At 37.0% G+C, this 25,945-nt stretch overlaps 3 protein-coding genes across 3 annotated transcripts; 2 read left to right on the top strand and 1 right to left on the bottom strand.

The window, feature by feature from the left end:
• The first annotated feature begins 15,744 nt into the window (after window positions 1–15,744).
• Window positions 15,745–16,971, top strand: LOC122317510 (putative UPF0481 protein At3g02645). The gene has a single exon (XM_043134635.1). It carries the CDS (start codon window positions 15,800–15,802, stop codon window positions 16,943–16,945), a length of 1,146 nt encoding a protein of 381 aa, XP_042990569.1. The 5' UTR covers window positions 15,745–15,799; the 3' UTR covers window positions 16,946–16,971.
• Window positions 16,972–18,203: 1,232 nt separating this feature from the next.
• LOC122316220 lies at window positions 18,204–24,218 on the top strand. The gene is made up of 2 exons (XM_043132756.1): window positions 18,204–18,293; window positions 23,649–24,218. The coding sequence occupies exons 1-2, from the start codon at window positions 18,204–18,206 to the stop codon at window positions 24,216–24,218; spliced, it is 660 nt and encodes a 219-aa protein (XP_042988690.1).
• A 663-nt stretch (window positions 24,219–24,881) lies between these two features.
• LOC122316219 lies at window positions 24,882–25,466 on the bottom strand. Its single transcript, XM_043132755.1, has 2 exons — window positions 25,373–25,466; window positions 24,882–25,279 (listed from the first exon to the last, which is right to left on the bottom strand). Exons 1-2 carry the CDS (start codon window positions 25,464–25,466, stop codon window positions 24,882–24,884), a joined length of 492 nt encoding a protein of 163 aa, XP_042988689.1.
• Between the last annotated feature and the right edge of the window lie 479 nt (window positions 25,467–25,945).

Raw genomic sequence — 25,945 nt, 5'->3', positions numbered from 1 at the left:
CACCTCCGGCCACCACCTCTTCACCACTCTATCCCCTACCTCTTGCCATCCTAACCCACCCATTTCCGGCCTCGATCCGTTGCCGGAGCAGCTCCCACGAGCTCAACTCCGATTTGCTCTTTTTCCTCTTCCACCGCAATTTCCACCACCACCCACGGCCAAAACTCACTTCCATTAGTGTCATAAATATCTCTAGGCCATTCCCTATCAATTTCAAGTCTTGGTTTGTCCCCGTCTGAAAGTGGGTAATTTACAACCCACGGCCACAGTGTAAAATACACTGTTACGTTGCTTTTTCTCCGCCATTTGCAACGTCGTGATCTTTCAAAAAATACCTTATAACGCTGTAAGTATTTTCCAGATTCTATTTTAGATTTAAATATATTTTTGCTCTTACAATAAATTATTTGACTGGTTGGTTGATTCCAGACTGAGTCCGATGAGTTCGGGGATCGGATGGATTGATGACAGAGTTGCTTGATTTTGTTGATTTTTGTGATTGATTGGATGTTTGTATCTTGAGGCGTGCATTGCATGATGCATTCATGTGCATTTTATTTAAATTGAGAAAATCCGGTTTTATTTGCGTAAATGGATTTTCGGGTGCGTGTGTATCACGACCCCAAGTCGAGATGGGGTATTATCTCGGTGGAGCTCCTTTGGTCACTTGGGAGCATAATATACTGAGTGACGTCCCCTGGGTTGTCGCTGGGCGACAACGGGAGCGGGCGAGATGGTAACGCTCTCGGAGTGACTCCATGGCCCTTTGCTGGCGAGGGTTAGGATGCTTGGCTACGTACGCGCGGGGCATGGAACTGGGCATCGCTCGTTACGAAGTCACACGCATGGTCGTTACTCGTGGTGTGACAATGGGAGTCAGGGTGTGTGGATGACCCCTAGGGGAGGTCATGGTGCATTCGGATTAATTGGTTATTGAATTGAGTTGGATTTGGGCCAAATGAGACTTTTGGCGTGAGTTAGAAAGTAATACGTTTTTGGGGCCAAATGAAATTTTTGGCGTGCGTGGGAAAAATGTGATTTTATAGAATATGTGCATTCGGCATTCTTTCATGTATATTGTTGAGTTTAATATATTTTTATCTTGTAGTGTTTGGATCTTTACTTATCTGTGGCACCATTTTGGTACCATAGATTTTGATGCAGAGGTCGAGGAGGAGGAGGAGGCTGAGCCCGAGGAGGCGGCTCCACCGGAGTATTGATTTGGAATTTATGCCTTGTAGTCGGTTTTGAAACAATATTTGTGGCTTGTAATATTTTATTATGTATGTTTTGAACGAGTTTGTATTAAACAAAGAAAAATTCTAGTACTTATTTATATGACTGTGTTCATCTGCTGCGTGTTTTCTTTTGCACACTTGTTGCATGTACACACACTTGGCACTTTGCGATAGGGTGGTGACCCATGTTGTCATCATCCCAACGTCTCAATTTTCACGTGTTCGTACGTGGGATTTGGGGGCGTCACATATAGACAGTTACTCGAATCTGCATCCGGATGCACGACCTTACTCTCGATGAAAAAGAAGTTCACAGTCTGCTCGTTTTACCAATCCATCTATAAGCATATAATATTTCTTTTGAAATTTAAAAAAGTAGTATTATTTTTTGTATTTTTTTGAGAAATTTGAGAAAATTATAATGATTAGTTCATGATTAGAAGAGAAAGTTAGAAGATTTGAAATTGAAGTATATGTATTTTAGTAATGTTTGATAATGAAATTATAAGAAATTTTGAGATAAGATCATTTCACTTTCCAAATAAAAGCCCTTAAGCATAAGAGACATCCCTACTGGGTACCTCGAAGAGTTTATTCTGATTGCAAATCGTTAGATCGCGTCCCAGGCATTACTAGATGACCGGCATCAAAGAGAGCAAAACGCCATCTTTCCTTTCCCTCTAAGGCCAAATAAGGGAGAATTGCAGATCTGGAACGTTTTAGCGACCAGAGACCAGCATGCGCCTCACCATGGTGTTGCCCAGCCTTTGATCTTCAAGACCACTGAACGCGGCGTCAAACAGAGTAGAGAGTAACCCACATGCGTAGGTTGAAGTTCTCGGAGACGTTTGACGCGTGGATCTCACGTGTCATCAGGAAGCCCTCTGCTGATGCCCCACGTGGCACTTCTAGGGTCTGTGAGTTCGGGATTTCCATGATTGACTGTAGTTTTCCTCCAGAGTGGCGCATGTATTGCACATGACACAACAGCCTCTTGAAGCACAGTTTTTCTATTTTGCAGTGTTTTTCTATTGTAGTTTATTTCATGTCTTGTCTTTATTTTTTAGAAAAATAAAAATATAAAAAATAGTGCCTTCGAACCATAGTCCAAATGGAGTGGTCCCCCCTCCGCTTTGGCGGTGCTTATGGTGGGGTTGGTACACCCTACTCCGCTTAGTCAGGGTATGGGACTTTGTCACCCGGTTACTATTAACTTTGTCGTGGATAGAGTTTACAACAGTGTTGTGCTATCTCTTAGACTTAGGTCTTTAGATATCTGCCGTTTGGACTAGACTATGTTAGTCATGAATGTGTGCTAAAAAGCTATTAACGTTTGTAACTCGCTTGTTTTGAAGTCAACTTTGTATGTTCTCTTCTCATGAATGATATTTGGTCCATTATTATATATATATATATATATATATATAAAAGGCTTGTAGCTTATTTGTGGGCAGAATTTCCTGATTGGTTCAGCCTAAAAAAGACTACCCGGAAATCTAGAAATTCATGGATTGATTTTATTATAACTGGAAAGAAAGATTGAAACAAAACATGAGAAGTAGGTGTGAAGAGGGAACGAACAAAAGTAGAAAACATCTCTCACGAGTGAGGAAGCTATGGTATAACATTAATATTTCTTTTGCAACCAAAATACGTAGACTACTTAGAAATTTAACAAATTTAAATTCTATATAAACTGATGTGATTTTTTTGTAGTGCATTAAACTATAGAACTCTTTACCATAAAATCGCATATAACACATTAGAGTAAGTCGTAACAGTTTTGTAAACTTTAATTTTATGAGATATTTTCATGAACTAAATAATTTTCAAGAAAATATACCCGGCCACTCTTAACTTTTTAGACAGGACGTGTGAAGAGGCAAGATGGTCTGTTCCAAAAGCATTCGGCTCAGCTTTAGCTAGCAATGGTTGCTATCTTTAAGGTGGACAGAATCGACGGATTTCTTTGTTTATGCATCCACGTTGGTTTATGCTATGTAAAATCATTTCTTTTGAAGATATATTTTGCATTTAAACAAAACTCTCACATTAACTTATTCATATTTGAGACAAAATAATAAAAAAATATTATTCTTAATTTCTTGCCTTTTTTTTTTTTTTTAAGAGTTTGCAATTAACATCTAGTAGAAATTCCATGTACTGGGTTAATACATATACTGTTTTAATACATGCAATTAACGCCCAAAGAAATTCATTAACACCTAGTACATGCAATTAGCACCTAAAGAAATTCCATTACCCAAAGAAAATAATCCCCTTTTTTGTTGGGGGGTTGGAGAGAGAGAGTGGGAGGAGAGAGAAAGAATGAGTAAAATATATTTTGTTGAGTGAATAGTAGATCTTAAAATTTGTATAAATACTATATATAGCTATGTAAATATTTAGAGATGTATTATCCAATATAAAGAAACTTCGATTCATATTATACATATTCACATTATACAAATATGACTTTACATATGCATATGCATATGGATAGACTAAGAGCATCCACATTGGACTATGCATATGCATATGCAAAGTCACTTTTACATAATATTAACATAAATTGATCTACATTAGATTCTCTATCTCTAAAAATTTAGCTAACTATAAACAGTGTTACTACAACTTTCCATATCTACTATTTACTCTCCAAGTTTTATTTTAATCTTTATTTCTCTCTCCTCCCACACACTCTCTCCCCGACCCCCCCCCCCCCCCCCCCCAAAAAAAACGGGTTTCGTTCAATCATTTTCCAAAATCTCAAATTTCCCTTTGGGCTTCAGCAACAAAACCCCGTGAATTTAGACTTCATCCTGATGCAAGTGCAACCATGAAACTGAGACTTAGATCCGTCGAATCCAACCAAACCCTCGGAATCGAAATTCCCCCACCTTCTACTCTCCAACAACTTCAAGAAACCCTCTCTCAATCAATCTCCTATTCCTCTTCCTCTTCTCTTCATATCTCTCTCAATCGCAAGGACGAGCTCCAGGCCTCCTCACCTAAGGCATCCCTGCACTCCCTTGAAATTACCTCAGGTGACCTTCTCTATTTCACCTTCAATCCCTCCGGCTTCTGTTCTCCAATCCAAACCTAGGTCCGAGATTCCGTACATGGAAATTGCACTCTAAAAGAAAAAAAAATAGGCAAAAATAATAATAATAATAAAATGATAATATTTTATTATTATTTTGTTTTAAATATGGATAAGCCAATGTGAAAGTTTTGTTGAAATGACAAAGTGGATATACAAAATAGGTGAATTTATATATGCATATAGATAAACTAATGTGGATGCTCATGAATGCTCAAGAGTTAAAAGAGCATTTAGCTGTGTTGGGAATGGGGAGATAAGAAACAATACACCCGTTTTCCCAAGTTTTATTGGTTTTTAAACAAGTATAAAGTTGGAACAATATATACAAGTAGGATAATGCTACTCCCATGTATATTAAGAAAGTTTTTTTAAATAATGATGTGATTTTTTTTAAATAAATATTTAAAGATATAAAAAACATATATGAAAAAAGCAAAAAAAAAAAAAAAAGTCAAGAAAAAGAAAAAAATCAATAGCAAATTTGGTGGCACCATATGTGACTTCCATCTATGGCTATAGAAGTTCCATACAGACGGAGAAATAATAATAATAATAATAATAATAATAAATAAAACATGTTTTAATAAAGTTCCAATATAATTATATATATTATATATAAAAATTATATATCTATATATATTTAAGACTAAAATTTTATGTTATAAATTTTAATATAAAATTATTTCTTATATAATTATATATACATATAAAAATTATTTTATATATATATTTTATAAACTGGTCTGGTTCGGTTCCGAAAAGCTAAGAATTGAAACCCGACCAGATTTAGCCAGTTTTTAAAATGTAGGAATCGGTCCCTGACTAGTTATGTTCGAGCTATTTCTTTGGTTCAAACTTTCATCCCTACTCAAAACTCATTATTGGAATTTTATTTTCACTAACAAGTTTAGTTTTTGGAGGCTTTCCCACCAAACTCCTTAGATTTCCACGGAACTCCCAAGGAATGAATAAGTAGGAACAAAGATGGATAAGAGATGAACTTTGGTTGATGGTCTTAACCTAAAAACAAGTTTGAACAATCCACCTTCTAAACAAGCCTTAAGGAGAATAGATGGAATAAAAAGGACGCACAATGGTGATAAGCTCCCACAAGACCAAAGCTTGAAAATCGGCCAACTGACCTTGAGTAACAACTACAGTGTCACCCTTAAATGCCGCTTGGGCACCTGAACTTTTTGTCTTCCCCAAAACAGATTACCTTCATGAGCTTGCTTAGGTGAGTCGAATCTTCTTTATTACCGTAGGGCCACCCTCAAGCCTCACTTGGGCGCCTTTAGCGCTCATCGTCCTCGACTAAAACATATAGATAGAAGGGAAAGTCCCAACAATGGGTTGTCTCTAAGCCACAATTAAACACTATAGAAATCAAATTCTCACCAAACATTAGGCCACTTGGATTAGATGCAAGTCTTAAACTCACGGTTTTGATTATTTACACTAACCAATTTGGTTTTTAGTAAAAACTTTGCATAATAGCCTAGCCTCCCTAGAGCCAAGAATTTCTACCCCCTTGGCACACGTGGTGCAAAACAGGCGACCAAGGTTAACACTTGTACCATAGATAAAGTAGTCGAGTAACCTTTTCGCTAAGTAATCAGGCAATCCTCTTATTATCTTAGCAAGAAATGTTAGCGCACATGCATTTGACCTAGGCAAACACTCACACAAAAAACTTGGGCCTCCATAGAATCGAACACTCAAGACCCCAGCTGGATTGCCTCAACAAGCACTCGGGCCCTCCATAAAATAGGGGATTGAGGCTAACGCATTGGCGTGAAACTGGGATTAGCACTCACACAAGAAAGTCAGGCTGCCCTAGAGTCAAGCATTCGACCACCTAGAAAAATAGGCAATTAGGATTAATGTACGCACATGTGACCTAGGTTAACACTTTGTCTCAACATAACAGTTAAGCAGTCCCCCACTACCTCAACAAAGTGGCCAAGCAATCCTCCTGTTGCCTTAACGCGAAATGTTAGCATACATGTATGCCACCTGGGCTAACTCTCTCACAATAACTACCTCTAGCCGGTCACCCCTGAAAACGAGCCACAAAGGTCATAACTGCGTCGCATAGGTTACCTTTTGGAACAAGTTAAGGGGCCTGAGATGGACCCTCTCAATGGGTCTAGGCTCCGTAACGACCTAGCACAACTTAAAACAAACAAGGTCTAACTTTAATGGAAAAACAACAACGCAACCTTTAAGTTAGCACTAAAGGCCAGTAATCCACTAGCATGATCGAAAACAAAAACAATCAGCAAATATGAGAAATGCGCATTCCATGCTCTTCGCTTACAATAAATAGTCATACACTTGCACAAACAAACATCCTGAAGTGTAATGCTTGTCCTTATGGTGGGTCCTTTTCATAACGATTTTGATAAAAATTGACGGGAATTACGATTCCTTTTCAATTTCTTTTCCATTCATGCCAGGATACAAAAAATTTCATGTCATAAATAAAATTCATTTTTCTTAATTAAAGATTTCAGTAGAAAACATTACATTTCATAATTTTAGTTTCAAATATAAAACATCTTGCCTAGGCCTTCGTGCTCTTCCCCTTGGGCTGTGTCTATCTTGACCTGTCATGCTCATCTTGTGCCTGAGAGGGCACACATAAACACTAAAATGAGTCGATGACTCGTAAGCATTACTTCATATAGTTAAAATATAATAACATAGCTTTTCAGTCATGTAGTTATCATTCCATACATAGATATCGTACTTAGCATGCATACGTCTTTCTTTTCATTTTAAAACGTTGCGAGATGGAGTTTTTCTTTATAAACATGCTTTCTTATTTAAAACAGTTCCCCACGTGTCGCTGCCTTCATTTCTTAAAGAATCTTTTCATGCATTTATCTTTTAACGTACATTCATGCATACATACATACATACATTCATGCATTCATCTTTTCTTACTTACGTACATTCATGCATTCCATTCATCCATACATACATGCATTCTTTTTTAACATGCATCCATTATTTCTTTTCACTTTCATTGGCCATTGCACACTGTTATGCCCCGTGTGCTGGGGTTAGCAGTCTTTTGGACCTGATTCTGCCCATGGCTACAGGTTGGGAATCCATTCCGTCAGGGTCCAGCACTGGGTGCACTATTAGTACCACTTACCCAGCATTGCAATCTGCCCCGTTCAGTCCATTCCTTTGGTACCATTTCCATTTCAGTCTATGTGGCCCTTACGTATTTTCATACATCATACATTCAGTCCGTTCATTCCTTTACAGTTTTTTCCTTTTCTTTTCAATCCGTTCTTTCATTTCAGTCCTTACAGTTCTTACGGTTCTTCATTTCTTTCGGTTCATAAAAGTTTTAATTAAGAAAAAGGATTTTCTCTCCTTTATTTCGTAAAAGTCATTTTAAAAGAAGTTTTCTATTCTTTTAAGAGAGGGAAAATAGTTTTCTTTCTTTTCTTTTAAGAAAAGTTGTTTAGAAAGATTCATTTTTTTGGGGAGAGAGAGTTATTTTAAAAAAAATCTGTTTTCTTTCTTTTCTTTTCTTTCTTTTCATTTCATTTTCAGTCCTTAAAGCTTCATTTTTTTCTTTTCATGAACATACATACAATACATACTACTTATAGCATCCATTCACATGCATACACGTACATACTTTGGATGCGTAAAAAGGGGCTGCCAAGGAAGGCTGCTACATACTTATAATTGAAAACTTACGTTTCATTCTTTTTCTTTAGTAAAACGTGTCTTGTGGAGAAAAGGTTCATTTTCATTTTAGAGAAGAGCTTTCGTTTTCTTCTTCGCTTGAATAAAGAAAACTCTAAAAGAGTATGAAAGTAATACTTACCTGGACTTCATGCCATACTCATTCCATGTAGTTCATTCGTGTGCATGTCAGATGGCAACCTACATGCATACACATAACCTTACGTTATCATCTATCTAATGCATAAGGAACTATTCTAAAAATAGAACTATGCCCCACTTGGATCACTCTTCGTCCATCCTTGGGCTCTTACGTACCATTTACCATACTAAAACCTTCAAGGTCTTATTCCTTAAAGTGAACCTCTGTGATTCACCTTAGGGTTAAGACACTAAAACCTCCGTCTCGTTCTTCTATTTTCACAACCCAACGCATGATTTCGACCGACAGAGTCATGCATCCCAACCTTAGACAACTTACCCATCACTATCTTCACATATCCTAACCCATACTAAATCCTCATTCCCAACCAGTTAGGCTACATGAATTCAAGCCAACTCTAGGGCTAAAACACCATGTAACCATGATCAGAACAGATTACCCAATACATATGGTAAACCTGTCTGGTACACGTGTCTCGCCAGAGACACCTATAATTCATTCCCTTTTATCACCTAAGAGTAACTTAATAGTTCTAATGAATGTCCGCTTGTATAAACAAGTTTCATAATCCAATACCAACTTGCTTAGACCCGGTCGATAGGACTCTTCTTACTTCTCTACCCTGTACAAGTTCATCCCAACACTTGATAGGAGAGGATTGCATCCACAAATGCACCTTTGTCACGTCACGTAGCTCGAGACAAATCATGAGTCACGTCACGATACCCATCATGCTTTCGCTACATGTTCTGATACTTTTCCACCACTTCCATATACTCTTAGTCATAGTCAGCCACAAGGTGACACCGTCACCCCAGACTACATGCCATATCACTACTGTTTTGGGACATTGTTACACAGTTCCCGCCACTTAACAAGAGGACTGCATCCAAAAATGCACCTTTGTCACATTATGTAGCTCGAGACAAATTTCTGAATAACAGCACGATGCCCATCATGCTTCTGCTGCACACTTTGATACTTTTTACCACTTCACACTTAATTTCGGCCACAAGTCAGCCTCAAGGCAACACCCGTTACCTTGGACTATAGCCATATCACTATTGCTTCGGGACACTATTATACAGTTTTCCAACGCTACACCATACACTCCACATTTCTCTGTTACACCCTCCAACTCTTGTGACACGCTATTCGGTGTATCACGACATAACACAGAGTACACTTACGTGAACTCTCTTCCATCCACACTATGACGCACATCGTTACGATACATGGCTCACGGTGCATCGCTATGTGACATAGAGTATGCGGCATGTATACTCCTTTCGCTACAACACTTGTTATCATGATGTGCACCACACGGGGCATCGCCATACAACACAGAGTACGCTCCACGCGCACTCCCTTCATTCTATGCCACACATCACTACAATGCATGTCACATGGTGCGTCACTACACTATACAGAGTACGTTCCACGCATACTCTATTCACACTTCACGCCGTATCACAACTACAACATCCATCTCACGCCCATACTTCACGGCACAGTCTACAATACTACAAAATCAAGTCCAACACTTCCCAACTACGCAACAAACTCCACAAATACTAACTACACAGTTTACAGTCTAACCAATCAACTACTTTAAATGTAAATAACTAGAGATAAAGGGTTATACCATCAACGGGATAACCCGTGCGTCGCTCGTTGCTCGTCACAATCAAGCGTTGGAGGAGCGTAAGTGGCGGTAACACCGCGTACGGTGGCTATCCACCACGTAAAGTGGTGGTTTGGGCTTGAGGATAGCTAGGCATGGCCTTGAAAAGGCTCATGATGGCCTCGTGGTGGTCAAAGGTGGCGGAGCACGGCAGCATCACGCCGTGAACAGTGCATCCGAAATGGTGGGAGTTTGCTTAAGGTGGATGAAGGCCATAGAACTCTATAGGAAGCTAGGGAAAGATAGAGGAAGATGTGGTGGAGTTGTGGTGGTGAGGTGGTGGCCATACGGTGGCTCACAACAGCGAATCGGCCACTTGAAGTGGATTTCAACCTTGGAGACTGAGGGAGAGTGAGGGAGAGTGAGAGCTGTACATGGCTCATTTGGACATGAAATTTGTTGGAGAAGATCATGGTGATGAGAGGAACAAGGTGGTGGTGGTGAAACACTGTGGGTAGTCATGTACGGTGGCATAAGGTGGTGCAACCGAATCTATAGCTATGGAGACCCATCGGAGAAAGAGAGGGAGTTAGAAGAAAAGAAGGACATGGGGAGGAAGCCCATGACGTGATGAATCTATTGGTGGTGCTTGGTGGTCGTTTTGGCCGTGTATGGCAGCTCTAGGTGGAGAAAAAGGCTTGAAGACCCATTTGCTTGAAGGAAGAAAGAGAGAGAAAAGGTGGCCGGTGTAGCTCACCACCGGTGCAGTAGAGCTTGCCGGTGGGGAAGGATCATGCCGGAGGTGGAGGTGAGAAGCTATGATGGGTGGTGGCACTGGCTGGAAGTGCAACAAGCACGGTGAAGAAGAACCAAACGTGGACGTCGGGCATGAGAGAAAAGAGAGGAGAGAGAAGAGGAAAAAGGAAGAAATGAAAAAGTGAAGGAAAAAGGGTAGGGGCTTGGGTATTTAATCTCAGTCCTACCCGTTGGGATCCTCAAAATGATCTAACGATGAGTTTAAATACTGATTTGAAAATGCGTAAGTGTTTTATTTAAAATAAAACACTTAAATAAAACACTGAGATGAATTAAGATATAATATTATTTTATAACCTAAAGTTTATAAAATAATATTTCTTCATCATTATTTAAAATGATAAAGTATCGTTAATTATTCAAAGAGAATAAAATCATTTAAATTAAATAAGAATTTTAAACGTAAAGTTATACCTCTTAATATTTTAAAACGACTAAAATATTTAATCTAAGTAATTATCCACAATTATAATATTTTCAGAGCTCATTAAAATATTATAATAGCTCTAAAAATATTATAATTGTGTTACTTTAAAAACAAGTTTATCTAGTAATACTAGAAATATCTTCTATAGATATTTTCATAATATTTAAAATATCTGTAAACATTAAAATATTTATCTTACTTTGGATAACTTTCGGAATACACCATCGAGGTACAACGCTTAGGATAAGGCTCAATATGTAGATCGAAACTCAGCACGTAGGTCGAGACTCAACACATAGACCGAAGTTCAACACGTAGATCGGAGCTCATAAAGAAGAAGAAAGAAGGAGCGGATATCACATGAAGTCCCATTCTCAGAGGCCCTTATAAGGGATGTACAAGTCTTCTTGATGGTTGCCCTCAGAGATCTTCTTTGCGTCACACAACGATGAGAAGTCATGGAAAAATTCCTAGAATATATTTTTCTATAGTTCTCATAGACTTTCTCTATCATGGTTGACTATTATTGAAGATTTTCAAGACCTTCTTATTGGATAAGTTGACCTTAAGAATTACGAGTATCTATTGGATATAAAATGAATTAGGGTCCAACCCATTGTCAAGAATAAAATGAAATAGATAAGACAATGAAGAGATAAAGCCAAAAAAAGTTGACTGGCACACAAAAAAAGTGAAAGTGACATAAAGTAAGTAGGACTTAACTACTCAAAAGAAGGATGAAGACTTCTATACAAAGAGAGGATCTTTACAAATCTATGCACTTCTCTACAGTCCTTTTATAGATCCTCTCTCTCTCTCTCTCTCTCTCTCTCTCTCTCTCTCTCTCTCTCTCTCTCTCTCTCTCTCTCTCTCGATTTCTACAGGGACAACATCTTCTTTAACCTCTCCTAGAATCTCTCGATTTTTACACCTCTTGAGGGGAGGGAGTTTTAGGCATTAATCCAAATGAAGCCATTTTGGGCATATCAAAAACAACGTGCCCAAAAAAATGTTGTTTGATGTATGTATAATTATATATATATATATATATATATATATATTTGGGGAGGGAGGGGGGAAATGCAGATGGGGCCTAGCCCAGTCCGTCACCCACAGGGGTGCCTAGATGAGGGTGACTTATCCCGCCACCCACATCTGGCGGACAAGGCCACAACCTTGCCTAGGCGGGAGCGAGGCAGGATAGCAGCATGTGGGGCCTCGTTGCCCTCCCTTAAATCTTGTGTACAAACAGATTGAAGACCATGATTGCTTTGCCACCAACAAATATTTGGAAGGCTGATGCTACGATGCCCTCCAAATATGCCCTAAAAGGTGCTCATAGCATATTTTAATTTTTTTTAATGCTAAAAAAACACAAATTTACTAGTGGCAATTTTTTTAAAATATTTATATATATATATATACACACGCTAGAGACACTTTTGAAGGATACATTTAAAGAAGACCCAAGCATTTTCCTATATGAAGTATTACTCTTTCATTAGGAACACAATGATTGTCATGAACCAAACTGGCATGGCTTTGAGGTTATTGACTAGTAGTTATCCTAGTCAAAACTAGTGCAATGCAGCCCACTAATAGAATAATGGATTACTCTGCAGTCCTTGTTATGCATATGCCTTGGCTTTATATATTTTTATTCTTGTGGATAATAAATTTGTATATTTTTTTAAAAAAGAACGTGCGAAACTGAATATCCTAACCCTACAAATACAATTTCTATAAACAAACAGGATTACTTAGAGTTCGTACGTACAAGTCAACGATGATCATTCATGAACTTGCTCTATAAGGAAGAGAGGATTAGGACTGAGTAGAAATCTGAAAATCTGACTCCGACCCCGACTCCGCTCCGACTCCAAGTCGAAGTCGGAGTCGGAGTCGGAGTTTTTTTTCCATGAAAAGTCGGAGTCGGAGTCGGAGTTGGAGTCCAGGCGGATTCGACTCCGACTCCGACTCCGCTCCGATTCGACTCCGATCCTCCGACTCCGACTTTTCATGGGAAAAAAACTCTGACTCCGACTTCCTATTCCGACTCCGACTCCGACTCCGACTCCGCTCCGCTAGTGTACATATTTTATAAAAAATATATGTGTTTTTCTATATAGTAATCATATAAATATAAATATAGTAACATCATTAGTTAAATCCAATAATATACTAGCAATTAGCACTAGTTATTAGTTATAAACTTATAGTAAATAAGTTAATAAATATTACTAATTTACTATATACTAATAGACTAATAGTATTAGACTATTAGTATATAGTAAATTACTAATATATATAATAGTATACTATTAGTTGTATATATTAAATTAATATCTTTAAGTTATTATGTATTAGTAATTTAGTACTAGTGTAGTGTTATCACATATTATTAGTTACTAGTTATTACATCTAGACTATCTAGTTTTAAGTTATTAGACTATAGTAAATAAGTTAATAAATATTACTATATATTAATAGACTAATAGTATTAGTATCAGTGTATTACTGATATATAATATATATATAATAGTATACTATTAGTTAATATATATTAAATTAATATCTTCTAAGTTATTATCTATTAGTATAAGTGTAACTAGTGTTATTACATATAATTAGTTACTAGTTATTACATCTAGTTATTTAATATTTGTTATAGACTATAGTAAATAAGTTGATAAATATTACTAATTTACTATTATATTATATACTAACTTACTAATAGACTAATAGTATTAGACTATTAGTATATAGTAAATTACTAATATATTTCAATAGTATATTATTAGTTACATATATACTAAATATATATCTTTAAGTTATTATCTATTAGTACTAGTGTAACTAGTGTTATAGACGTATTATTAGTTACTAGTTATTACATCTAGACTATCTAGTTATTAGACTATAGTAAATAAATTAATAAATATTACTAATTTACTATATATTAATAGACCAATAGTATTAGTATTAGTGTATTACTAATATATAATATATTTAATAGTATATATTAGTTATATGTATATTAAATTAGTATCTTTAAGTTATTATCTATTAGTACTAGTCTAACTAGTGTTATTAGATATTATTAGTTACTAGTTATTACATCTAGACTATGATGACTATCTAGTTATTAGACTATAGTATATAAATTAATAAATATTATTAATTTACTATATATTAATAGACTAATAGTATTAGTATTAGTATTAGTATTAGTGTATTACTAATATATAATATATATAATAGTATATATTTTTACTAACTTATTAATTTATTTTTACTAACTTATTAATATATTTTTATTATTAATGGGTTTTCACTTCCCCCCCCCCCCCCACAAGCGGCGCCTTTTGGGGTTAAAATAACCCCAAACGGCGCCGTTTCTATGCAACCCTAATGGGTTTTCGCTTCCCCCCCCCCCCCTCCCCCCGGCCCCCGCCCACAAACGGTGCCGTTTCTGTGCAAGGGTTTTCACCCCCCCCCCCCCCCCCCCCGGATTCCCTCCCCCTTCGCTATCACTGAATCACTTTTCTTCCTTAGTGCCGTTTCCTCTCATCTGAGTCATCTCAACCTTCACCGACTCGTGAACCCGTACCTCTCATCTGAAGAATCCCTCCCCTCTCCCTGCGCTGAATCGCTCTCTCACCTCTCATCTCAGATTCTTTAGCTGTATTAGGTTTTCATTTCCCCCCTTCTTGCCTCCCCTCCCCCTGCGCCAAATCGATTCTCTCTCTCACTCTTCAGAAATCAGAACCCTGGTCCCTCACCTCGCATTTGAACCATACGCAACAGGCCGACGTCCCGAGTTCCCATTCCCCACTTCCAGTCGGCTAGTCCCATACCCAGTTCCCAACTTTCCAAATCAGCAAAGAAGGCAAACCTGGGTCATCAGTCATTGCACGGTGCCATCGCAGCCAACCAAGTCCGACGCCGTCGCAGATCTGGGTCATCGCACAGTGCCGTCCCAGTCAACCAAATCTAACTCTGTCGCATATCTGGGTGGGTCATCGCATAGTGTCGTCGTAGTCAACTAAATCAACGCCGTCGCCCAACTCCGACTCCGCTCCGACAAGTCGGAGCGGAGTCTAACACCGTCGGAGGCGGAGTCGAAGGCCGGATTCAGCCTCCGATAAAATCAGAGTAGAGTCGGATGGCTCTAATACCGACTTCGATTCGTCGGTGCTCAGCCCTAGAGAGGATCCATACACATCATCATCATGTATGTGCGAACTGGGAAGAAGAAGAAGAAGAAAAAGAAGAAGACATATCTGAAAAGAGATCTGGGAGAGTTAGCGGAGAAAAGACTACTAACTAGCGAGGCTATTAATTGCCCAAAGACAATTGAAGCGATCGAGCTACCAAAACACTCTGCAACCGAAAAGTCAAAGGTTCTTCACTCGTTTCATTTTACTTATAATCTGTAATCATGAGCTAGCTAGATAACATTTATTTCAATTACGTACTGTCTCTTTGCGAAACGATTTTAGCTTTAAAAAAGCTGATCTCTCTTTACTTATCAGTTCTTGACTCAGTCAACAAATGGATAGAAGCAACATTAATAACGGTACTTCAAATAATATTGAAGAGGATCGAGAGCTATCTCATTTATTTGTTTCTCTGAGAGAGAAGCTGGAAAGAATTCCTTCCATATCCTCCGATTGTTGCATCTTTAGAGTTCCTAAACGACTCCGAGAGTTAAATGAAAAGGCCTACTCCTCGGGTAGTCTCTATCGGTCCACTGCACCATGACAACGAGGACCTCCGAGCCATGGAATTGCCCAAACTGCGTTACCTCAAAAACTTTTTACTGAGGACCAATGTGAGCATGGAGGACTATCTCAATCTTCTGAAGGGGAGAGAAGAAAGACTTCGCAACTCTTACGGAGAGCCCATCAAACTTACAAGTAATGAGTTTCTGGAAATGATTCTGGTGGATGCAGCTTTCGTCATTGAGTTAATGTTGATGTATTCCCCAAGCATGGCAAATTATAATGGGTATCACTTTATACTTGGTAACCGGTCGATGATTAAAGATGTCATGTATGATATATTACTACTTGAAAATCAGCTTCCATTTTTCCTCTTGGAGGAGCTCTTTCGCAAGGCCAGAATCATCATTCCTCCGGAACATGATGGGATACTTTCTCTAATTAGGCTTACCCATCACGTCTTCCAAACGCAGGCATATTTGGAGAACGTAGGTCTGCCTCTAGGAAAAATATGCTTATCTGAAATAGAACATTTTGTTCATTTCATAAGAATTTGTCATCTACCACAGACCCTACCACCCAAAGGAAAACTAAGAACTGTAAGCATACCCAGTGCAACACAGCTGCATCAGACTGGGGTCAAATTTAAGGTTGCATCAACTGGAAACCTCTATGACTTAAGATTCAAAAATGGAGTTCTGGAGATTCCACATTTTCGAGTTCGTCGTTCAACAGAGTCCCTTTTTGGTAACCTCATTACCTTTGAGCAGTGCCGTTTTGATGCTGATTACATCAGTGACTATCTATTTGTCATGGATCGTCTCATTCAAACTCAAAATGATGTGGAATCACTTGTTCGGAATGGAATCATCGAAAACAAGCTACCGGACAGCCAAGGCGTGGTGACTTTCATTAAACACCTAGGCCCAGGAACACTCATGAGTAGTAAATATTTCTATTTTACTGATGTTTGTGAAGACTTGAATGCTCACTGCAATGTCCTTTGGAATAAGTGGAAGGCAACCTTGAGGGAAGATTACTTCAGTTCTCCATGGGCTGTCCTTTCTATTACCGCAGCCGGTACTCTTCTCTTACTCACTTCCATTCAAACAGTGTGTTCTATCATTTCTCTATAGGGCAGTGATTTTTATTTCAACCTTAAATCATTGCAATAATGATGATCATGCTTGATTGTCATGTATTCCCACTCCCTCCCCCCAAAAAAAGAATATTTTCCATATATACAAGATAGCGATTTATGGCTAGTTCTTGATTATTTTCTATGATTTATTATCTATTTTTCAATTGGCTAGTCCATCATAAATATTTTTCTTTAAGCTTCAAAGGAAAATGTTGATGCTTCATTTGAATTGAGTACTAAGGCTCAAAGCCATCAAACAATATATTGTAGTCATGAATTAATATTGAATGGAGGTAGTTAAGCACACAAACAATCAATTTATTAGTTTTCATGATCATGGGATCCACGCACACACCGGCCCACACCTCACCAGGTTATCAAGACTTGTGGAAGCTGTTCACACCCTTTTGTTCCTAGCTAGCCTGGCGGCCTAAAGATTCTTTCCCCATTTTAATGGATTAATATAGTTTATTTAACTTTAAAAAAATTAAAAAATGTAAAGCCTATAACCATCCCACGCAAAATAAGCATCAAGCAAGGTTGAAGGAGTTTATTTAACTAAAGGTGTAATTGGTCGTTGAAATAACTTATTTTAAACCAATCATTGATAAGATTAATTAATTTTTGAATTTTTTGTAAAATATTATTAAACTCGTCTCAACCTATTTCATATATTTAAATATACATCTCAACCTATATACATTTGAACACATGATCTTAACGAGACCCACAAAATATTATTATTTACATATCAACTCGAATCATTTGAGATCATCTCAACATCTAGAGACAATGTCTAATATTCTAAACTTTTATGTTTTAATTTTCTATTATAGTTGAAGATATATATATATATATATTCGGTTTGGCTCTATTAATTTTGGGGCTGATATATTTTAGTAAATAGCATGTAAATGATGATAAAGGGACGGTGATTGATTAATAGATTATGTAATTGAGTGAATAAACTATAGGATTTGAGGTTGATTGTTTAGATAAAATTTGATTGGGGTTGGAATTGCTAATATTAAAAGTATTAGGGTCTAGTTAGGGGTTTAAAGTTTGGAGTTCATTGAGTTTTTGTAGGATTGAGATATATAATGTAAATTATAATTAAGTTAATTTAGTGTCATAATGAAATTAGATTTAGGTTGAATCATCAAAATTTAGAGAATTAAATTAAAGTATAACAAAAATAAATGAAAAATAAAAAAAAAAGCTAGAAATTATTATGGAGGTAACCCTAGAAACTTATGACTGGAATTTATGAGCATACTAAAGTGGCAAAAAGGTCAAACGTGGGATTTGGTGTGAAGATTATGTGCTCAGAATGGGGATCCTTGGTTAGTTATAGGAGATTTTAATGAGGTGTTGCATCAACATGAAAAGTGGAGAGGTAACCCAAGGCTTGAGTGTCAATGCTGACAGAAACTACACTTTACTTCAGTTATCACATTTTTCTTCATAAGAATTGCCTTTGTTGGAAGGCCATCTTTACATGCTTTCAAAGCAAATATTTTAATTTTACTTGGCACTGGTAGTTTCCACAAGGCCTTCCAAACAACTTGTTGTTTATCCTTGATTGAGCTGCATTATTACATATTTTATACTTTTAGAAACTAATATATTTTTAATTGTTTTATTATTTTGTTATTGGTTTTAGATAGAAAAATAGTTAATAGGCATAAATACAAGTTGTTATTTAAATTGATTAATATCATAATTTATGCTTAGTTTTACAATCTATGATTTAATTGGGTAATATTTTTGTATATGCACAATATATCTTTGATATTTCAATCTTTATTTTAATTTCTTTTTTAGTTTCCTATTATTTGTGTGATATTATCTTTTATGCTTTTAAAATGCCGCCTTTCTCCGGTGCCCCTTACTGATACATATGACTTCAAATATATGACAAAATATAGATGCACATGGTCTTTCTTGAAGCCATATTTCGGTTTTGACCATGCACTTTCCTTCCAATTTTGACCATGCGGCTAAAGACAATGTGAAAGCATTAATTTTTCACATGGATGGCACTTTTGATTTTTTTTTGGTTTTTTGTCTTTTGCATGTAGCATGCAAGTTATACGGATCCAAGCTTTATTTCTCTCAATTTTGACGCATGCACCTTTTCCCATTTCGCACAACAACTAGATTTATACATGGGACAACATGAGACCACCAATTGACCAAAAGATCAAGGGATAGGCACATGGAATAAAGAAAACTTTCATTGCTTTTTGGTATTGGGGACACGACACAAGCTGCACTAACAAACTTGTACTGCACTTCAGCTTTTGGGGAAGATACGAGCTGCAGCTCTTGCATGACTGAGAGGAGTAGAAAGTGATGGATAGACAGGAGCACGTGGAAAACATTTTGGGAAGGCATGGCTTGAGGAGAGAAAAAGGCATCACAGACGAAACGTTGCACTTGAGCTGTTGGACAACTGAATGGCTTCCTGGACATGAAATGAAAAAGAAAAAAAAGCTTTCTAACACATTAGACGGAAGCAGTATAGCGAAACACGTGGCTAGGTGATTTATTTTGTTTCTTCCTTTCCTTTGGACGCACGAAATGACTATAAAGGATGGGAGTATAGTAGTGTAAAGGGGCGCTTGATCATTTAGTTGAGAGAGCCATAGCTTAGTGTAATTTTTCCTAAGCTTTTCTTTAATTTTTGAGAGAACTCAAGTGAGTAGAGGGAGACGACAACGCAGTTGTAGAGCCTCTTGGCCAAACTGTTACTGCCGATCCTTTCTCCTCCATTTGTAGTTTTTCTCCAGTTTATTTTGTGAGAAGGAGATGAGAGAACGGACGCTTGCTAAAGGGTTGTAGACTGGTTTTCGGCCAACCCCCAAATTCCACCGCTCAACATAGTTGTTAAGCTCCTTGGCCGCACTATTGCTGCCCGTCTCTCTTCTTCCACCTTTAGCTTTATTTCTCCAGTTTATTTTAATTCCAATTTGTTTAATTTGATGTCATTTATTTTTCTTGCACTTTTAAGCTTTCATTTAAATTCCTGCATGTTTAATTTCATGTCATTTATTTTACTTGCTTTTGAATTTCTGCTTATTTAATTTGATGTCATTTACTTTTCTTTGCAACACTCAAAAATCTAAAAATATCAATGTGGTTCATGACCAAAATATTTTTCATTTCTGTTACACTATTACATTCATTGTATATATCACAATTTTTATTTTCTCTTTGTGAATGTTTTCACAATTTTATACAGGTTTGATTTTAAGCAAGCTTTCCTTATGGAGACAATTTATGGATTTTATTCCTAATTATTATGTGATATCCTTCTGCACTTGGGAGAGCTTTTGTGCTATTCAATTTTGAGTGAGTCAAATTTTTGGCGCAGTTGCCGGGAAAAGTAAATTTCTTTAGGGATATTGAGTCTAAGAAAACCCACTTTTGAATGAGTCATTTCTTTTTTGGTTTTATTTCATTATTTTTGTTAAACCAGAAAAAAAAAAAAAAAAGATTAGCGTGTGTGCATGTGAGAAACAATATTTTACCTTAATGCAATATGCACTAATAGACACATGATTGCCACACTCTCCATTTCAAGCATTTTGTGAGATTTGAGCATCTTGGTAGAGTAGTTAAGCAGAATTATTTTGTGAAGATTTATTTTCAATCCTAAGCATATCGCATGATTTATGATGCATCATATTCTGTTGATAAGTGATTTTAAACAACGGGATGCTATATTTATTGCAATGAGAATTTGTATGATTTATATAGAATGAAGGGCAAGTTTTGAAAGAACATTTCGCACATGCTTGCACTTATAGTGTTTCTCATTACTGTTTATTGATTTAACACATGAGCAGTAAACTGCAGGACTACGGAGCTTTTTTCAAAAAAGAAATAAAAGAAACAGAAAAGGAGAAAAAAAAGAGAAGAAGAAGAAGAAAGCGGGTAGCTTTCCTAAATAAAGGGCTAGAAACAGTTACAACTTTGGGGTTGAATGTTCAACCTTTCAAATAGAGTTGACGTGAAAACTGCAGTCTCTTAGGCTTTGAGGTAGTTAGAATCAACAATGATTAATCTTAAGGTTAAAAACTTAATGATAAATCATGGTTATTAATGAGGAACATATAGTTGTTTAGTCACACACACATTCGAGTTGTTAGACTTTTGCCTCAATTCTATGTGGAAAAAAAATATTGTTAAGAATGTCTTGGTGGATATAGCGCCTTGTGTTGAGTAGTCATGAGTCATATTTTGTGAGAATTCAGAGTTATGTTTGATTGTTTTTGTTTGAATTTTGAGTTTTATGCAATATTAATCTCAATTAATTTTCACTATTTTGCTCATGGATTAGCAAAAAGCTAGTTGAGGGGTGTGGCGCTCTCTAAATGCTCTACTAAACTAGCCCTCAACTAGTTTGATATAAACCAATAACAGCTTCTAACTATAAACTTACCATTCCTTTCATGCTCCCAAATCCACTTATCAACTGTATTTTTTGACCCTATCATCAACTTATTGCTATGACCACATTTGGATTGAAGAGAGATGCAGCCCCATATCCTAGCATCTCTAATTTACAGTAAACAAACTCTCCACCACATCGTTTTTGTTATCCTCATAAATTGCATAGCCTTCATGAACCAGAGCCTTATAACCAGGTATCCATCTTCTAGTCCATAATTGTGCTTCTTTTCCATCACCTATCCTCCTTCTACATCCCTCTTGTAACCTCTTCTAGCTTCCCATATACCTCTCTATGTGAATGAAGGACAATGACCAAGCCCTGCCTTAAAGAAGCTTGATGTTGAGAAATACCTAGCCTTAAACAATTTATGAAATAGAGAAGTGTCATCTTGAATTAATCTCCACCATTGCTTAGCAAGAAGTGCAAGATTAAAAACTAAGATCCTTGAAACCCATTCCCCCTCCTGATTTCCTCTGACACATACTACTCCAGCTCACCAAATGGATCCACCTTTCATCTTGCTTTTGGCCCCACCAAAATTTAGCCATAAGACCCTCCAACTCAAAATAAAACCCACTTGGCAAAAGAAAAAAACTCATTACATATGAGGGAATGGAAAGAGCTATAGCTTTCAATAACACTTCCTCCCCCCTTGAGAAAGTAACTTTTCTTTCCAACTTTGTAATTTCTACCATACTTTCTATTTTATGGATCTAAAAGCCCTATTTTTTTCCCTACCCACTATTGGTGGTAAACCAAGGTATTTCTCATATTGTTAAAACTTCCCATTGCCCCACAACAGCCCAATTTCTTCCCTCATTTCCCTTTCCACATTACTGCTGAACACCATGGTAGTTTTCTTCTTGTTTATTTTTTGACCAAACACACTTTCATAACAACTAACAAGGCTTGTAACCTTCTATTCTCTTTCACTTCAGCCTTACAAAAAATCAAACTGTCATTTGTAAAAAGTAGATGATTAATGTTAAGGGCTCCCCTAAAAGCTTTAATCCCTGAAATTTGTCCCCTCACCCCAGCTTCCTTTAACAGAGCAATCAATCTCTTAGTACAAAGAAGAAAGAGTTAAAGGGACAATGGGTTCCCTTGCCTCAATCCCCTACTTGGAATAATAGGTCCCTTTTGCTCCCCATTGACTAACACAAGAAAGGAAACAGAATTGACACAAAATATAATCAAATCAATAAATGCCCTCTCAAATCACATGATAGTCATAACATCTCTAATGAACTTCCACTGAATCCGATCGTATGTTTTGCTCATGTCCAAATTAATAGACATGAAACCCATTTTCCCTTTTATTTGTTGTGCTTAAGAAAGTGAACCAATTCATAAGCAATGAGTACATTATCCATGATTAAACGACTCGGAAGAAAAGCACTTTGACTTTCCTCAATAATAGAAGGTAAAAAATTTTCAACCTATTAGCTACAACTTTAGCAATCAACTTATAAGCCACATTACATAAAGTAATAGGCCTATAATCAGCTACTGATTCAGAGGATTTTTTCTTAGGAATTAGGGTTATATTTGTATGATTGAGATCAGTTGGAAAAACACCTGAGTTCAAAGCATTGAGTACTACACGAGTGACTGAAGGCCCCACCAAATGCCAATACTTTTGATAGAATAAAGTTGACATGCCATCTACCCCTGGAACTTTTTGAGGATGCATTTGTGCCAATGCAGCAGCAAGTTCAACTTCAGTATACATCTTACTTAGATTTTCATTCATTGATCTTGTAACTTTACCAGCCAGTGGTCTCAAAAACTCAATAGAACCCATAGGATTAGAACTTCTGAAAAGATCCTCAAAATAGTCAATAATAATCTGATCTCTTTGCTCACCAGTATCCAGTCACCATTGCCATCTTTAATCCTCACCAGCCTTTTCTTTTGTTGCCTCTGAGAAGCCTTTATATGAAAATATATTGAATTTGAATCACCCTTTTTTAACCACAATACTTTATATCTCTGTTTCCACAATAATTCATCCCTTTCTAGCTAGTTTTGTACCTCATCACAAGCCCTACTATGAGCCTCCCTATCATCCTCCAAAGGATCACACTCATGTAGAAAAGCTAGATTCTTTGATTTAGTTTCTCAAATTTGTCAAAGGACGGATTATGACAATTTGGCTATGTTTTGTTCTCTGTCTTGGGGGGTTTTGGTATAGAAGGAACAAGTAGATTTTGAGAATGTGGCTCTGCCCATAAAATAGGTTACTGAACGTGCCATTGGCCTTCTGAGAAGCTTCAATTCTATAAAGGGACAGACACCTATACAATTGAAGAAATATCTCAGATGGTGTCCACCTCCAAATGAGTACTTGAAACTCAATATTGATGGGGCCATGTTTTGTGACCTTAAGAAGGTTGGAATTGGGATGATTTTAAGCAATGAAAATGGTGAAGTGCTTATGGCAGCAAGTAAGGTTGAAAATGAAGGGGACAACCCTGAAATTATTGAACTCCTGGCTGTGTTTCAAGGGATGCAGATGCGTGTTGGTAGGTTTGTCATGAATCTCATTGTGGAATCCTACTATTTACTGCTTGTTGATTCTTTGAACAAGAATGATATGCTTGATTTTGAACTTGGAGCTCTTTATGGTGAAGTTATGAGACGAAAAACTTGTTTTGCTTCTTGTTCTTTTACACATGTATTTAGGGAGGGTAATTTGGTAGCACATAGTCTTGCACGATATACTTGGAATGTTGAGAATATTGAGATATGGGAAGATTGTATTCCAAACTTTCTTTCTCAAGCCCTTTGGCCTGATAAATGTCTGTAATCTTTGTTATCTTCAATGAAGTTGGCTCTTTTTCCCAAAAAAAAAAATATTAAAATAATTCTAATAAATTTTTATGGTCAAATTGCAAATAAGGTAAAGTTAATTTGAGGTAAAATAGTAATAAAATAAAATTTGAGGTAAATATTGAGATTTGACAAAAATGTTTTATGTAATTATTTTATATTTTGATAAAATTGTGTTTATCCATGTTAAGGTGTACTTTTATCCAAAGCTCTATATGTAGTCACTTTTGCATACTCTTTACACATTTTTGTGTCATTTGTTAATATAAAATAACTGTTTTGACCAATTACATCAGTTGAGTACACAAAAAGTATGCAAAATTGACTGTATGTAGCAGAACTCATTTTTATTTATTTTAATATTTATGCTTAAAATTTTTGGAAAGTATGAAATCCACTACAATCATATGTAGAATTTATGGACCCAAACATTAAAATGTAAATCTTAGGATGGAAGCTCGCTTACGGTATCGATGAAATAAAATTGCAAATTTTAACACAGACCGTTGGCACACATAACAATGGTCCACATAATGGGCCACATCACTAATCAACTTGGGCCAATAAAAGTCAGAAGAGATAAGGGCCAATGTCTTATCTAGCCAAAGTATCTCTCATTATGAAGCTCACTTATAATTTGCTACCTCAATGAACAATCTAGAATGCACAACTGTAATCCATGAAACAGATACCCATTATGCAAAATAAAATCATGACGGTGACCATCAGTTACCTCCTGAAATATCCTTCCAAAGGAAGGATCAACTGCATACATATCTGTGAAAGTCTCAAAGCCTGAAACTTTGGTACTCATGGTGGCTAGGAGTAAGGTATGATGGCTCAGGGCATCTGCGACACGGTTTAGACTCCCTGCTTGGTGCCTCAGCGTAAAGGTGAACTCTTGCAAGTATGCCACCCACTTGGCATGTCGTCTACTCAGCTTGTGTTGGCCATTGATGTACTTCAGGGCCTCATGATCAGTAAACAGAATGAACTGTCTGTGTACTAGGTAGTGATGCCAATGTTTCAGGGATTGAACTATGGCATAGAACTCCAGGTCATAAGTGGAATAATTTTTCTTGGATCCCGATAGCTTCTCACAGAAAAAAGCAATCGGACGCCCTGACTAACTCAGAGCACCACCAATGCCAATGCCAGATGCATCACAATTTACCTTGAACACATTGTCAAAATCAGGGAGTGCCAAAACTGGTGCATTGGTCATCTTCTGCTTGACCAGTTGAAAATTGGCCTTTGTCAGACCACTGGAAATCACGCCCCTTGAGGCACTCAGTGATAGGGGCAATCAGAGTGCTGAAATTTCTAATGAACCAATGGTAGAAAGATGCCAATCCATGGAAATTTCAGATGTCGTGTAAGGTCCTTGGTCTGGGCCACTCCATGACTGCATCTATCTTTGACTGATCTGCATGAACACCATTAGTAGACACAACAAAACCAAGAAAAGTAACAAAAGTAGTGAAGAAAGAACACTTCTTCTGATTGACAAATAGGCACTTCGTTTTCAACATCTCAAAAACAACACGGAGGTGATCAAAGTGTGAAACCCACGTCGGACTATAAATGAATTTTTCCATGAAAGGCCGCAAGACCTGATGCATAAATCTCATGAACGTGCTGGGTGCATTGGATAGCCCAAAAGGCATGACCATCCACTCATACAACCCGTGTTGTGTCTTAAAC

Source organism: Carya illinoinensis, chromosome 7 (genome assembly GCF_018687715.1).
Source record: "Carya illinoinensis cultivar Pawnee chromosome 7, C.illinoinensisPawnee_v1, whole genome shotgun sequence".
NCBI classification, from domain to species: domain Eukaryota; kingdom Viridiplantae; phylum Streptophyta; class Magnoliopsida; order Fagales; family Juglandaceae; genus Carya; species Carya illinoinensis.
The sequence above is the reverse complement of the archived record's forward strand: the minus strand, read 5'-3'. Positions and strand labels throughout refer to the sequence as shown.

Bases quoted from the DNA above. Each gene is read 5' to 3' on its own strand.
- LOC122316220 (XM_043132756.1), top strand. From the start codon at position 18,204: ATGACTGGAATTTATGAGCATACTAAAGTGGCAAAAAGGTCAAACGTG. The intron at 18,294-23,648 runs GTTAGTTATAGG...CCCATAAAATAG, and splicing joins GCTCAGAATGGGGATCCTTG to GTTACTGAACGTGCCATTGG.
- LOC122317510 (XM_043134635.1), top strand. From the start codon at position 15,800: ATGAAAAGGCCTACTCCTCGGGTAGTCTCTATCGGTCCACTGCACCAT.
- LOC122316219 (XM_043132755.1), bottom strand. From the start codon at position 25,466: ATGACCAATGCACCAGTTTTGGCACTCCCTGATTTTGACAATGTGTTC. The intron at 25,280-25,372 runs GTTAGTCAGGGC...TCTATGCCATAG, and splicing joins TGGCATTGGTGGTGCTCTGA to TTCAATCCCTGAAACATTGG.